The following is a 13,827-nucleotide window of genomic DNA, read 5'->3' on the forward strand; positions in this document are numbered from 1 at the left end:
CTTAAGCCCTTTAAGACTTCAGAAGCATTCCATTTTCCCTCAGCATTATAGTATCCCACTAGTAATTGCTTTAAAATTCGAAAATACTGGCAAGAGACATCGAAGTCAGCTATCTTGTTTTCAGAATACTCTTAGACTTATTTCACTCTTATAAAATGTTATTAAAAATTGTAATGGTTTAGGTGAAACTATATGAAAATGGCATTACTCATTCTTGCCTTAAAAATGCCATTATTCAACTGTTCTGTACTTTTAGAAAAATAGCATTCTGGTCTGATTTTACCTGTAATACATGGTGACTTCAAGTAAACTGAGTGTTTTGAATTAGAACCTCATCACAGGACAGGTGCCTATAAAAAATTTTTTTTTTTTGGCAGTGGCTCACACCTGTAATCCTAGCACTTTGGGTGGGAGGCTGAGGCAGGAGGATAACTTGAAGCCAGGAGTTCGAGACTGGCTTGGGCAATAGAGAGACCTTGTCTCTACAAAAAAAAAACCCCAAAAACACTGTATAGGTTTTTTTGTCTTAGCCTAATTGAAATTTATATTCTAGAGTTTTTAAATTTCCCCCCTCACACCAATTCTTTTTACTTTCTTGTAATGGCACACTTTGCTATTGCTAGGAAACATGGGCAAAGTGTGTGGTCCTTCATAGTCCCCATGCCTGTGGCAATTCTGACCATCAGGAGTCCTCATTTTAGGGGATATATATGAATTAGATGGCCAGTGATATTTTTTGATACAAATAACATAGTGATGATATTGAATCATTTCTGTAGCACATTGGGAAACTAGAAATCTTTGCCTTTAGGTACTTGTGGGGTTTTATTGTGGGTGTTATTCCTACGAAATAACAACAACAAAAAAATCAGTTTTTCAATTTTTTATTAAATGTAGCTAAGTGCCTGTTAGTGAATGAGTTACTTAGATATATGGTCTGCAGTTGTTAGAAATAGTTGTAGAAAACCTTATACCTAATGACCTTTGTTACTTTTCACATTTTACTTAAAGTAACTAGTTAACAGGAATTTTTCCTTTAATAAAGTATCTATGAAACAACAATTCTGATTGACCTTTTTCCTTTTTTTTTTATGTATTTTTTTTCCTATTTTCAGTTACAGCAACCCCAGCAGACCATCTTAACGCAGGTCAGTTTGGTGTTACTTTGGTTTTTTTGGATATCTGATTGAACCGTAAAATTTTATTCTTATTCTAGTTTTTCTTTCAGGGTTGAAAGATATTTATTAGATTCATATAATACTTAAGCAATATAATGCTAAATAAAGATGGAAGGTGTGCTCTGTTTTCTTTTATGTTTTTTTCTTTCAAGTCTATCTGTGATATAGTTTGAATAAATATGAGGTTTTATTTTAAACTAAATTTTTGCTTTTGCTTTTTTTGTAGCTAATATTTTTGGAGATTTTTTGAATGTTATTTCTTTTTTACCTCATCCTCAGCAGGTCAGATTATTGTGTATGTTATCTTAATTTTTAAGCAACATTCAAAAGTTTTGAACTTTTTTTTTCTCTTTTTTTTTTGGAGATAAGGTCTCATTCTGTTGGCCAGGCTAGAGTGCAGTGAGTGGCATCACTATAGCTAACTGCAGCCTCAAGCTCCTGGGCGCCAGTGATCCTCTTCCTCAGCCTCTGGAGTAGCTAGGACTACAGGCTATCGCCACCATGCCTAGCTAATATTTGTATTTTTTTCCTCCTGTAGAAATGAAGTCTCGCTATGTTGCTCAGGCTGGTCTGCAACTCCTGGCCTCAAGCCTTCCTCCAGCCTCAGCCTCCAAAAGTGCTAGGATTATAGGCGTAAGCCACCACGCCTTGCCAGTTTTGAACTTTTGATATGTAATTCTGCCTTAGGTTTTCTGGAGCACTTACAGTCTCTGTCACATATTCTGTTTTTACAACTCTTGAAAAGCATAAACAGGATTCTTAGGATATAAACTGTACAAAAACAGGCTGTGGGCTGTATTTTGCCCATGGGCCATAGTTGACTGACCCCTGGTTGTATATAGAGTGAAATACTATGCAGTGTTAAAAACGCTGCAGAACCTCTTTGTGTACTGATATGGAATGTTAGCCCAGATAATATGAAGAAGAAAAGCTCCAGTGTGTATTATCTGCTTCCATTTATATAAGAGGAAGGAGAAGGGGATCTCTTTATCTGTATGTACATATTTGAATACAACATTTCCAGGAGGCCCTATAATAATAATAACTGGTGACAATCATTACTTCATGGTTAGGGAACTGGGTAGCTGAGGAACAGGGATAGGAAAAAAGCTATTTGCTGTATGACCTTTTCTACTTTTTTGGTCTTGAATCTCTTATTTAAAAAAAAAAAGTATACGTCAGTTGAGAAATCAACCTTACTCTGTTTTTATTAAAGAACTGAAATCAACTAACACCTATCTCATATTTTCAGTCCTCAGCAGAATTTCCAAATAAAGTAGAAAAGCTGTAGAAATTTCTTTTTTTAGAACTACATTTCCCAAAGTGTGCCCATAAAGCATTACTGTCTTAAGATGTTAAAGAAATTTCATGAGAAAATAATTTTGTGGTCAAGTTTAAGAAATGCTGAGTTCCTTTGCTATATTTAGGAATTGCCTGATCCTTTATCATGCTAGCATGGAGTTTGAATTTCTAAGAGGGGATTAAAATAGGCAATGTGGCAATGTTTTTTAAACTCATTGCACGATGGTACCTTTTTTTCTTACAGCAACCAAGAAACCACTCGTCTAAGGGAACTTTATGATGAAATAGATTGAAAACAATTTGTAATTTTTCAGGCTTGATTCTCACTTTCAAGATTACATGTTTATCTTCTAACTTTATATAAATTACTTTTTTTAACATTCTTGGTTAGTTTCAAATAGTCATTTTAAATTCTTAAGATAATTTCAAGTCATTACCTTAATTTGATGTTGATTTTTTTTTTTTTTTTTTATAGCCAGCTGTTGCACTGCCTACAAGCCTTAGCCTGTCTACTCCTCAGCCTACGGCACAGATAACTGTATCATATCCAACACCAAGGTCCAGTCAGCAGCAAACCCAGCCTCAGAAGCAGCGTGTCTTCACAGGGGTCGTTACAAAGCTACATGATACATTTGGATTTGTGGATGAAGATGTGTTCTTTCAGCTTAGGTAAACTTTATTATGTTTTGTCAGATGGCTCCTTGCATTTAGCATAAGCCACCTGCTTAATCGTGATAAAGATTTTAATTTAGCTATAATTTTCTTTATTTTTTTGTAAGACCCATAAAAGCATAAGTAATTTACTGTTTTTATCATTTAGCTTGTATTATGTTTGTACTTGTGACCTATTTTGATGAAGAATATAATTAAAGATATTTTATGATTATTGAACAAACTAGTTTATGGAACATTATTTATAAATATTTTATAGGTATTACATGGCATTTCTCACAATATTCTTGGGCAGACTTGTGAGGCTGGAAGTTTAAGTAGTCATGTGCTTTTTAACTTTAAACTTTGTGTTTATATGCAGAAAGTGAAACATCACTTCTAAAGTGAGTCTATGAGGTATATCTACTTCTTAAAAGAGATTGCCATGCTTCCGTTTCAGATATAGTTTAATATTTTATTTTATTTTTGAGATGGAATCTTGCCATATTGCCTCAGGCTGGTCTCAAACTCCTGGGCTCAAGCCATCCTTCTACCTCAGCCTTCCAAGTAGCTCAGGTTACAGGTGTGCACCACCACACCTGTCCAGATATAGTTTATAAGTATGTGCTTACTGAGAGAATGACTTTTAATTGTATTAATATTTATATTTAACTTTTTCTTTCTTTTTTTCTTTTTTTGCAGCGCTGTCAAAGGGAAAACCCCCCAAGTGGGTGACAGAGTATTGGTTGAAGCTACTTATAATCCTAATATGCCTTTTAAATGGAATGCACAAAGAATTCAAACACTACCAAATCAGGTACATAAAATATTGAGTTAGGTATTACGGAAACTTGATAATTGAGTCTTACAATGCACAAAGATTTTTCTTTTTCTTTTTTAAATTTTATTTCTTTATTTTTTTGTTAAGAATCAGTCCCAAACCCAACCTTTACTGAAGACTCCTCCTGCTGTACTTCAGCCAATTGCACCACAGACAACATTTGGTGTTCAGGCTCAGCCTCAGCCCCAGTCTCTGCTGCAGGCACAGATTTCAGCAGCTTCGATTACACCACTATTGCAGACTCAACCACAGCCCTTATTACAGCAGCCACAGCAGAAAGGTATCTTTGCTTCTGTTTCAGACTAATACATAATTCTTTAGTTGTTAAAATAATAACAGTACACTTTTAATGACAGAAACAACCGAGACTTCCAGAAAACTTAACTTGAAACTTTAAAATCCTTAATAGAACACCTCTACTTCTGTAGCTATATGGAAGTATTTTTATTTTATTGCCCTTAATGGTAAAAATAAGTTCAGTGACTAGCAAATTTAATGTTGTCTTCTATGTGGACTTAAAACAAATATCAAATCTATTAATCCCTTGTCCCATTTTTGGTATCTTTTGATTTTTTTTTTTTTTTTTTTCTTTTTCAAGAGACAGGACTGGCTTTGCTTTATCATTGAGGCTGGAATATAATGGCTCAATCATAGCTTACTGCAGCCTTCAACTCCTAGGCTCAAGGGATCCTCCTGGCTTAGCTTCCCAAGTAGCAGGGACTACAGGTGTGCATCACCATGCTGAGCTAATTTTTGTTTACTTTTTCTAGAGATGGAGCCTTAGTATGTTGCCTAGGCTGGTCTTGAAATCCTGGCCAAAGGCTGTCCTCCTAAGTTGCTGAGATTACAGGCATGAGCCACTGCAGTCAGCTCTTTTTGGTGTCTTATCTGTAATGAAAGACAATGTTTTTGAGACTTATTTCTTATACGAATAACATTTTATATACACGTAGAGTCTGATGGTTTAAATTACTTACTGAACCATAGTGCATCAGATGAATGAGCTGAGTTTTAAATTTTTCTTTGCAAAATGTTTTTTTTGATATGCTGGACATGTTTAAACAGTGTTTAAAATGATAGCCTTAGATTATGGAAGTCTTCTCAATTGGCATTTAAAGAGTGTAATTGTGGCATTTTCTTTTTTGTTGTAAATTATGACATACTTAATGTGATAGGACAGTTTAAAGTTTAATGAGTTATTTTTAAATGAACCTTGTGTAATCAATACTCAGGTCAAAAAATAACATTGCTAACTGTTTCCTTTTTAATAGTTTTACTCTCTATGCATCCTCAATATGCTTTAGCTTTGTCTGTTTTGAACTTAATGTGTGATGACATATATTTAACCTTCTGTGTAAAACTTCTTTTGTTCAACATTATGTTTTATTTTTTATTTATTTATTTTTTTTTGAGACAGAGTCTCACTCTGTTGCCCAGGCTAGAGTGCCGTAGCATCAGCCTAGTTCACAGCAACCTCAAACTCCTGGGCTCAAACAATCCTCCTGCCTCAGCCTCCCGAGTAGCTGGGACTACAGGCAGGCGCCACCATGCCCAGCTAATTTTTTCTGTATATGTTTTTAGTTGTCCATATAATTTCTTTCTATTTTTAGTAGAGATGGGGTCTCGCTCTTGCTCAGGCTGGTCTCGAACTCCTGAGCTCAAATGATCCACCTGCCTCGGCCTCCCAGAGTGCTAGGATTACAAGCCTGAGCGACCGCGCCCAGCCTGTCACTGACCTTTTGAAGAAATTGGGCTAGTTGACTTGTAGATTCTTATGGAATGTTTAGTCCTATGGATTTCCCTTGAAACCTTATGGTGTTTTTACCTTGTTCCTCTATCTGCCTTATAAACTGTAAACTAGAAGATAAGTTTAAAGGTGATGCTTTGTGTTCATATTATATCATGTTAGAAAGTGTATATTATCAGTTCAACTATTATTGATGCTACATTTGATTACTTGGACAAAGTGGTGGCCATAGATCTTTTCATTATAAGGGACTCTTTTTCCACGTGCAAATAATCTGTGGATAATACTTTGGTACTCTGTGAATATATTATTGTGTAGCAATCTTTGATTTAATGTCTATAGATCAGGGGTTGGCAAACCATAGCCCTTAGATTTGGCCCATGGCCTGGTTTTGTGTGGTCTTTTAGTTAAAAATGGTGTTTGTGGTTTTTAAAGGCCTCCCGAGTAGCTGGGACCACAGGGCACATCACCACGACCAGCTAATTTTTTCTGTTTTTAGTAGAAACGGGGTCTTACTCTTACTCAGGCTGGTCTCAAACTCCTGAGCTTTAGTGTCCTCCTGCCTTGGCCTCCCAGAGTGCTAGGATTACAGGCATGAGCCACCACCACTGGCCGGAGTTTTCTAATCCCCTTTCATCCTTCTTATGGTCACTAGTAACTGTCACTGTCTGCAGAGAAGAGCTTTCCCTTTTCAAGTGGGGAATTCCCTTTATCAGTTTGCAGGGTAAGGAGTTGGTGGTAAAACTCATCTCCAATGGTGGCAATGAGGTTTTTTTCTTTCTTGCTTGTCTGTTTTATTATCATTGTGGCCTCTGGATTTTTATGTATTTGCTGTTTTATACTCAGTTGTTTTTCTTTTATTTAATGCTTTAATTGTCCATTTATAGATAATTGCAGTGGGAATCTTTTCAAGCTGACTCGTGTTCTTTTCTGGTGCCTTCATTAAGGCATCAAGTACTTCTTTCTTACTTGAGATGTCCCATTGAGGGTGTTACTAAGTTGAAAGCTTCTTATATGTTTCTGCGATGATACATTACAAGCATCAAGAAGCACAAGAATTCTGCTGACACATATTTTTTCATTCATAATAAAAAATCAGACTCATATTGAATTAATTTTTTAGGAAACATAGTAGTTGAGAAATTTTTTTCCTGCTAAAACTCTAGAGGAGTAATTCAGATGATTACCTTACTAGGCTTCATGCTGGGGATTAATACCATTAAAATAGACTAATGTTAGAAAAGTATTATCTAGGTGAGATATGGTGAATCTTTCATGTTATCAGTCAAGAAGTGTAAAGTTATTTGTCCTGTATTCTTATGTTTCTTATTTTCTATGATGTAGTTTTATCTACTTCAGAGATTTTTAATTTAAAATTTTTGTTTGTTTTCATTTTTTTGGAGACAGAATCTTGCTTTGTTGCCCAGGCTGGAGTGCAGTGGCATAATCATAGCTCATTGAAGCCTTGAACTCCTGGGGTCAGGAGACCTCTGCTTTAGCTTCCTAAGTAGATGGGACTTAGAGGCACATGCCACCACCCCCTGCTAATTTTATTTTATTTTATTTTATATTTTATTATTTTTATTTTTATTTATTTTATTTTTTGAGATGGGGTCTCACTATGTTTCCCAGGCTGATCTGAACTGCCTTGGTCTCCCAAAGTCCTGCGGTTAAAGGCATGAGCTACCACTACCAGCCTAGTTAATCTTTTTAAAATACTTCTGTCAATAAATTATTTTCAGTTTGCATTGTATCCAAGAAGATAGATTTGTCATATCTTACATGGATTATATCCTATATGGAGATAAAGTAAATATTTATATTATTTCAAAATGAAATTGTTGATTTTCAGTAATAGGAAGAATTCATCAGACAGTACCTATTCTTTTAAAAAATTATAAATTGTACTAACATTGAGTAAACAATTTTAGTGACTCCCAATTAGTTGTCTGTGTTCATCTAATTAACCATGCTTTTGAACTTTGTTTAAACAAGTTAAAATTTTTTTTCTTTTATCTTTTAAAGCTGGTTTATTGCAGCCTCCTGTTCGTATAGTTTCACAGCCACAACCTGCGCGAAGGTTAGATCCACCGTCCAGATTTTCAGGAAGGAATGACAGAGGAGATCAAGTGCCTAACAGAAAAGATGACCGAAGGTGTGTTTTTAAAAAGTATACTGTGAATGGTGGTGATGACTGCACAGTAATGTGAGTGCACTTAATGCCACTGAAATATACACTTAAAAGAGGGTGAAATGGTAAATTTTATGTGATGTATATTTTATCAAAAATTTTTAAGAGTTAAATATACAGTGGAATCTTGCTTATATTACCTATCATATTTCACTAAAGAACTGTTCCATAATGCCAGAAATATTAGTAATTGTGGAAAATTTTGCTTTAAGTCGTGAAAGGGAGAGAGAAAGGCGTAGATCCAGAGAAAGATCGCCTCAGAGGAAACGCTCCCGGGAAAGATCTCCCCGAAGAGAGAGAGAACGATCACCTCGGAGAGTTCGACGTGTAGTTCCACGTTATACAGTTCAGTTTTCAAAGTTTTCTCTAGATTGGTAGGTTCTTTTTGTTCCCTCATTTCATTGAATTTACTAATTTTGTATAAATTGATGGAATGTGTTATAGAAATAGTTTTCTTACAACATTCATTTACTGACATTTAGTGTTCTTATTTAAGGGCAGATAAGCAATTTGAAGTAGCAGTTAGCTCTCTGAAAGGGTGCGTTATTTTTACACACTCATTAAAGATATCAGCTAGTATTGAAAAGCAGCCCCTCAAGGACATTCCTTGGTGATAAAGTTGTTCCTTAAAGTTAGAATTGTTTAATATTTAGATTTATTGATAACTTAAGTTCATGTATAGTCTGTTGTATGTGACAGCAGTAATTCAACAGTGAAAGAATCATTTCAAGTTTAGCTATGTCAGTGTAGTATAATAGAAACATAAACCTATATAACACACACACATATATGTATATACCTAAATATATCATTCAGCCCTTGCAATCAGAGGTCATGGGCAAGTTACCCAGAATTTCTGAGCTTCACCTGCAAAGTGGAGATAATATGAATTAGCAAAATTATTGTGAGGTTGAGTTCATGTTTCTAAAGCACTTAACCCAGTGTGTGGTAGTTGTACATGCTCAATACTTAATGGTGAGTTGTGGTGGCATCTAAGTCATAGGTTAACAGATGGAAAAAACAAATTGACAGTAAAACAGGAAAATCACTTAAAGCAGTATTCAAAGCTCTTTAGCATGGGAATGAATAACTTTATGCACTTCAGTGACCTGAGAGGATAATATTACATTTTAACAAAGTGTAATAGCTAATATTCGTAATAGTAGCCTATAAAAAGTTAAAATTTCTATATATTCAGTTTTAAGTCTAGTAAACCAGTATATTTTATTTAAGGTTCTTAACGCCAAGAAAATTTTCTGTGATTTGGCTTAATTATGTTATGTGTGTAGTTGGTGTTCAATTACTCTTGCTTGTGGTCAAATCAGCAACTACTTTTTTTGTTGTTGTTATCAATAGGGTCTTGCTCTGTCACTCAGGCTGGAGTGACATGCATCTGGCATGTGTCCGTATTCTAGATACTTGGTAGGCTGAGGTAGGAGGAACACCTGAGCCCAGTAGTTTTGAGGTGGCATTGAGCAATGATAATACCATTGCACTCCAACCTGGGTGACAGAGCAAGACCCTATTTCTTAAAAAAAAAAAAGAAAAAAAAAAATCAGTGCCAAGAAATTTATCCTCTCTTTACATGATAATCGGGTGTTGATCTTAATCGTTCACATAGAAAGGTGTATGGAGGTGCAGATAATCCAATACTTTATAATCATATAATCCAAAGTTATAATCCAAATATTTATAATAATTTTGAATGTTAAGTATACTTGATCTAGGAACTTAGTATAGTAAGAATGAAAGTTATATTTTTCTACACTGTATAAACCTGATTGAAGGGCACTCAAAAATACTAATTTGGTACCACTTACTCTTTGTTTCTATCCATTCTATATGAACCCTAATTTTCTCAAATAATGCATGATTCTGAGGAAGAACTACTTTTATTCACATCTTTTGTGGAGCTGGGGTCGAAGTTATTTCAAAGGGTCTTCTCTAATGAATTATAAGCTATACACAAAAAGTAAAGAAAAAAGGTAACAATTAGATACTGCTGATTTATTCAAAGCTTTGAATATACATATTTGAAAATAAGATTTTTATATGTCTCTCTGCAAATCTATAGCTCATTAATAATTGACTCTCTCTTTTTTCAGCTTTTCGCTGTGTCAGATTATATTTAGCTTCAGAATTGAGTGAATGTTTGCATAGCCTTTGATATTAAGACTATGTATTCACTACTTATGTCTGTTTTTCAGTCCCAGTTGTGACATGATGGAACTAAGGCGCCGTTATCAGAATTTGTATATACCTAGTGACTTTTTTGATGCTCAGTTTACATGGGTGGATGCTTTCCCTTTGTCAAGACCATTTCAGCTGGGAAATTACTGCAATTTTTATGTAATGCACAGAGAAGTAGAGTCCTTAGAAAAAAATATGGCCATTCTTGATCCACCAGATGCTGACCACTTATACAGTGCAAAGGTTTGTATTCCACTGTGATTACAGCAGTTATTTATAATAAAAGGGTATGTGGAGTTAATCTTTACAAAGTGGTATGGAAGACCTAAATACCTGTTTTTTTCATGACTGCCTGATTCTGTTTTGTTTATATAAGTAATTTAATTTAACTCTCTTTGCCTCACCTCTGAAGCTATGAAACTATGGTTTTTACAACATTTTAAACTTCATAAAAATGTGAAGATAAAGTTGATGTTATTGAGCTGTTTGGAATGTTATATGACTTTGGTAGCCCCAGGGATGAATGCATTAAATTTTAGCCTTTAGGGTAATAGTCACTATATTGCATACAGTCAGCAGATGTTTCAGATGTCTTTTGATCAAGAAAGTGTCCCTTGAAAATTTAAAACTAAGTAATTATAAGGTATTTAATATCATTTCTGCTATAGCATTTTATTTTCCATTATTATAAAAAATTTCAGATATATAATATGTAAAGATAATTAGTAGTGCTTCTCATTTTTTTACATTACTTTAGACTTTTGACAGGATTGAATTATTTGACTATAATAGGTAATGCTGATGGCTAGCCCTAGTATGGAAGATTTGTATCATAAGTCGTGTGCTCTTGCTGAAGACCCACAAGAACTTCGAGATGGATTTCAACATCCTGCTCGACTTGTTAAGGTAAAATAACACGTTTATTTTAACTTTAGGTGTATATTACTTTACTTCTAACTGTATATACATAAAACTTAAAACACTTTTTCATTTTGTTAATTAGTTTAATAACAAATTTCAGTATTGTTAAGATACCTAGAATTTAATAATGTAGATGTTTTTCTCATTGTAGATTATATCTTATTTTTATGTCACTAGTTGAACCGTCATTGTGATGTTTTATGTTTGTAGCATAGTAAAACTTAGTGGTAATGGACTTCAGAGTGTCTTTGGATGCTGCTAAAGTTTAAATTATAGCTTGTTTCTTTAAAAGAACGCTATCTGAAGAAATATTTTAGAAGGATGAGTTATGATGTGTAAATCCTATTCCATTGCTGAAATGCAGTGTGGAACACGATGAACTGAACTCTTCCTTGACTGACAGATACCAGAGGTAGTAAAAATGATATTGGAAAGGTTTGTACCTTTCCTTCTCAAGTATTTTATTTGTAATTTACAGATTGTGTCATATATGTAAATGATTCTTTGTTTTGAATTAGTTTTTAGTGGGCATGAAAGGCAAGGATGAAGCTATGGCCATTGGAGGCCACTGGTCTCCTTCGTTGGATGGACCAGACCCAGAAAAAGATCCCTCTGTGTTGATTAAGACTGCTATTCGTTGTTGTAAGGCTCTGACAGGCATTGATCTAAGTGTATGCACACAATGGTAAGTACCAATTCATTTCTTGATTGGAAGTATTTTCCTAATAGTTTATGTAGATGTTCTTGTCGATCAGCCTTTTTACCCCCCTATTTTAGCAACCCTGGTCATGCAGGTATTCTCAAAGGAGAATCCCCACTTATAGCAAAGTTTATTTGGTGCCAAAATGTTTTGGGGAAAAAGGACTAAGAACTAATCAAAATAAACTGAAAATTTAAATGTTTTGTTACGCTGTACTTCGGAAGTTGGATGTATGTTGAAAATACTTTTCATTTCATGCATAGCTGGAGAAGATCGTCAAGAGAGAACTTCATTTCGTTATAATTCTTTTGTTATAAAATGATGTAGTTGCTGATTATTTTTGTTCAGCCATATTTTCTCTTGAGGCTTATTTGTCCTGTGTATTTTAGTATATTTCTTGTGACTTAATTGAGAATATTCTTTTTTAGCACATGCAATCTGAACAGCTATCCAGCTTCTTCAGGTATTCTGTAAAATATGGGTAGCTCTGTAATCAAACTTGAAAATGCCTTGGGGGAACATACTCTTTTAACCAATAAAATATTGTACAAATGTACCAAAAGAGGAACTATGGCTTCTATAATTTTTTTTTCTTTAGACCAACCTCAAGTTCTTGCAGCAAAATTTCTTTACTTGATGTGCTACAAGTGAACTAGGGTCTTTAAAATGTATTTTAGAATTTTTTTTCCAACATGCTTCTTCCCTTGCAACAGGTACCGTTTTGCAGAGATTCGCTACCATCGCCCTGAGGAGACCCACAAGGGGCGTACAGTTCCAGCTCATGTGGAGACAGTGGTTTTATTTTTCCCGGATGTTTGGCATTGCCTTCCCACCCGCTCAGAGTGGGAAACCCTCTCCCGAGGATACAAGCAGCAGCTGGTCGAGAAGCTTCAGGGTGAACGCAAGGAGGCTGATGGAGAACAGGCACTGAACGCTAATCCCTTTTTCTATTTCCGCTTCTCACAGGCACAGGAACACAGGCACAAATGCACATCACACACTACATAACAAACACACATGGAGGAACATAACTGGTTAACAGCGACTGGTAATCCAGCTTTCAGCAGTATAGTTGTATGTTCTTTTCTCTTAAAAATTCTGTCCATTATGCTAACTTTAAGAGTGCTGAGACCTCAAAGGAAAATAAGTTGTGCTTAAATTGCACAGAATTTTGTTTTTATCATAGGTCTAGTTGCTGGAATCTGGGACCAGTTGTTGAACAAGATTCAGTATTAAGCCATTTTAAACATTTTGCCATTTTCTGAAATTTAAAAATTTTCTCTTTCACGGTCATCAGTTCTAGTCATGGATATTTGAAATTGGACAACCACAAGTCTGAGAGCTTTGAAATTTCAGGCTATGTGGCAACGTCTTTGGTACATTTCAAAGGTCTGACTAAATCAGTTTTTGGGTGGCTTGAAAATTGGGGCAAGATCACACACTGTGTGGTTAGTGGAGACCGGCAGTGTTTGTGCATCCCTGATATCCTTTGTGTTGTAATTTATCACCCTTTTGTGTTTCACAGATCTGGCTTTGATTGGCTGATGAGTGTCTTTGTTATCAGTTAAAAGTGGTAGAATGTATGTACGTGGACTTGCCTAAATAATAACTTTAGGAGAAGACAATCTGAAACATTTGTGACCTTGCACAGATCAGCAACAGACTTTTAAAAATAAATTACTTTTATTTTAAGGTTTCATAGTAGTAATTACATTCTTAACTTTGTATATCAGGATGAAGAAGAAAAGGATGATGGTGAAGCTAAAGAAATTTCCACTCCAACCCATTGGTCTAAACTTGATCCAAAGACAATGAAGGTAACTTTGAAAGCGATGGTTAATTTGAAATCTCTGAACAGGAATAAGATTAACATTGGTGAGAATGAGAGCAATGTTTTTTCAGACAAACGCCATTCAAAATGAAGTCTGCTGATTATATATATGTATATATAAAATATGTTGCATTATACATGTATATATTTGTATGTGTATCAATTAGATATAGGGCAACTTTATGAATCAGTTTAGCCAATATCTTTTGAATGTCTGCAACATATTAATACAAGGGCCTGTAGTGTGAGTGACATTGGTTTCTGGTTTGAGAACT

General features: G+C 34.9%; 1 protein-coding gene and 1 non-coding gene across 7 annotated transcripts in view; both read left to right on the forward strand.

The window, feature by feature from the left end:
* Positions 1-13,827, forward strand: part of CCAR1 (cell division cycle and apoptosis regulator 1) — a 55,518-nt gene that overhangs the window by 13,669 nt on the left and 28,022 nt on the right. For 4 of the 6 annotated variants that reach the window (XM_045569298.1, XM_045569302.1, XM_045569299.1 and 1 more), the window contains 11 exons: positions 1,116-1,148; positions 2,956-3,149; positions 3,834-3,948; positions 4,060-4,252; positions 7,745-7,874; positions 8,123-8,284; positions 10,118-10,343; positions 10,893-11,006; positions 11,540-11,706; positions 12,435-12,645; positions 13,455-13,538. In XM_045569298.1, the coding sequence (XP_045425254.1) occupies positions 1,116-1,148; positions 2,956-3,149; positions 3,834-3,948; positions 4,060-4,252; positions 7,745-7,874; positions 8,123-8,284; positions 10,118-10,343; positions 10,893-11,006; positions 11,540-11,706; positions 12,435-12,645; positions 13,455-13,538 (1,629 nt within the window). The remainder of the gene's footprint in view (positions 1-1,115; positions 1,149-2,955; positions 3,150-3,833; positions 3,949-4,059; positions 4,253-7,744; positions 7,875-8,122; positions 8,285-10,117; positions 10,344-10,892; positions 11,007-11,539; positions 11,707-12,434; positions 12,646-13,454; positions 13,539-13,827) is intronic. The other 2 variants (XM_045569301.1, XM_045569300.1) reach the window with 1 other exon arrangement.
* LOC123650511 lies at positions 11,345-11,409 on the forward strand. Its single transcript, XR_006739379.1, has one exon. It is a non-coding gene; the product is annotated as a small nucleolar RNA SNORD98 (small nucleolar RNA).

This window comes from Lemur catta, chromosome 14, assembly GCF_020740605.2.
Source record: "Lemur catta isolate mLemCat1 chromosome 14, mLemCat1.pri, whole genome shotgun sequence".
Lineage (NCBI taxonomy): Eukaryota > Metazoa > Chordata > Mammalia > Primates > Lemuridae > Lemur > Lemur catta.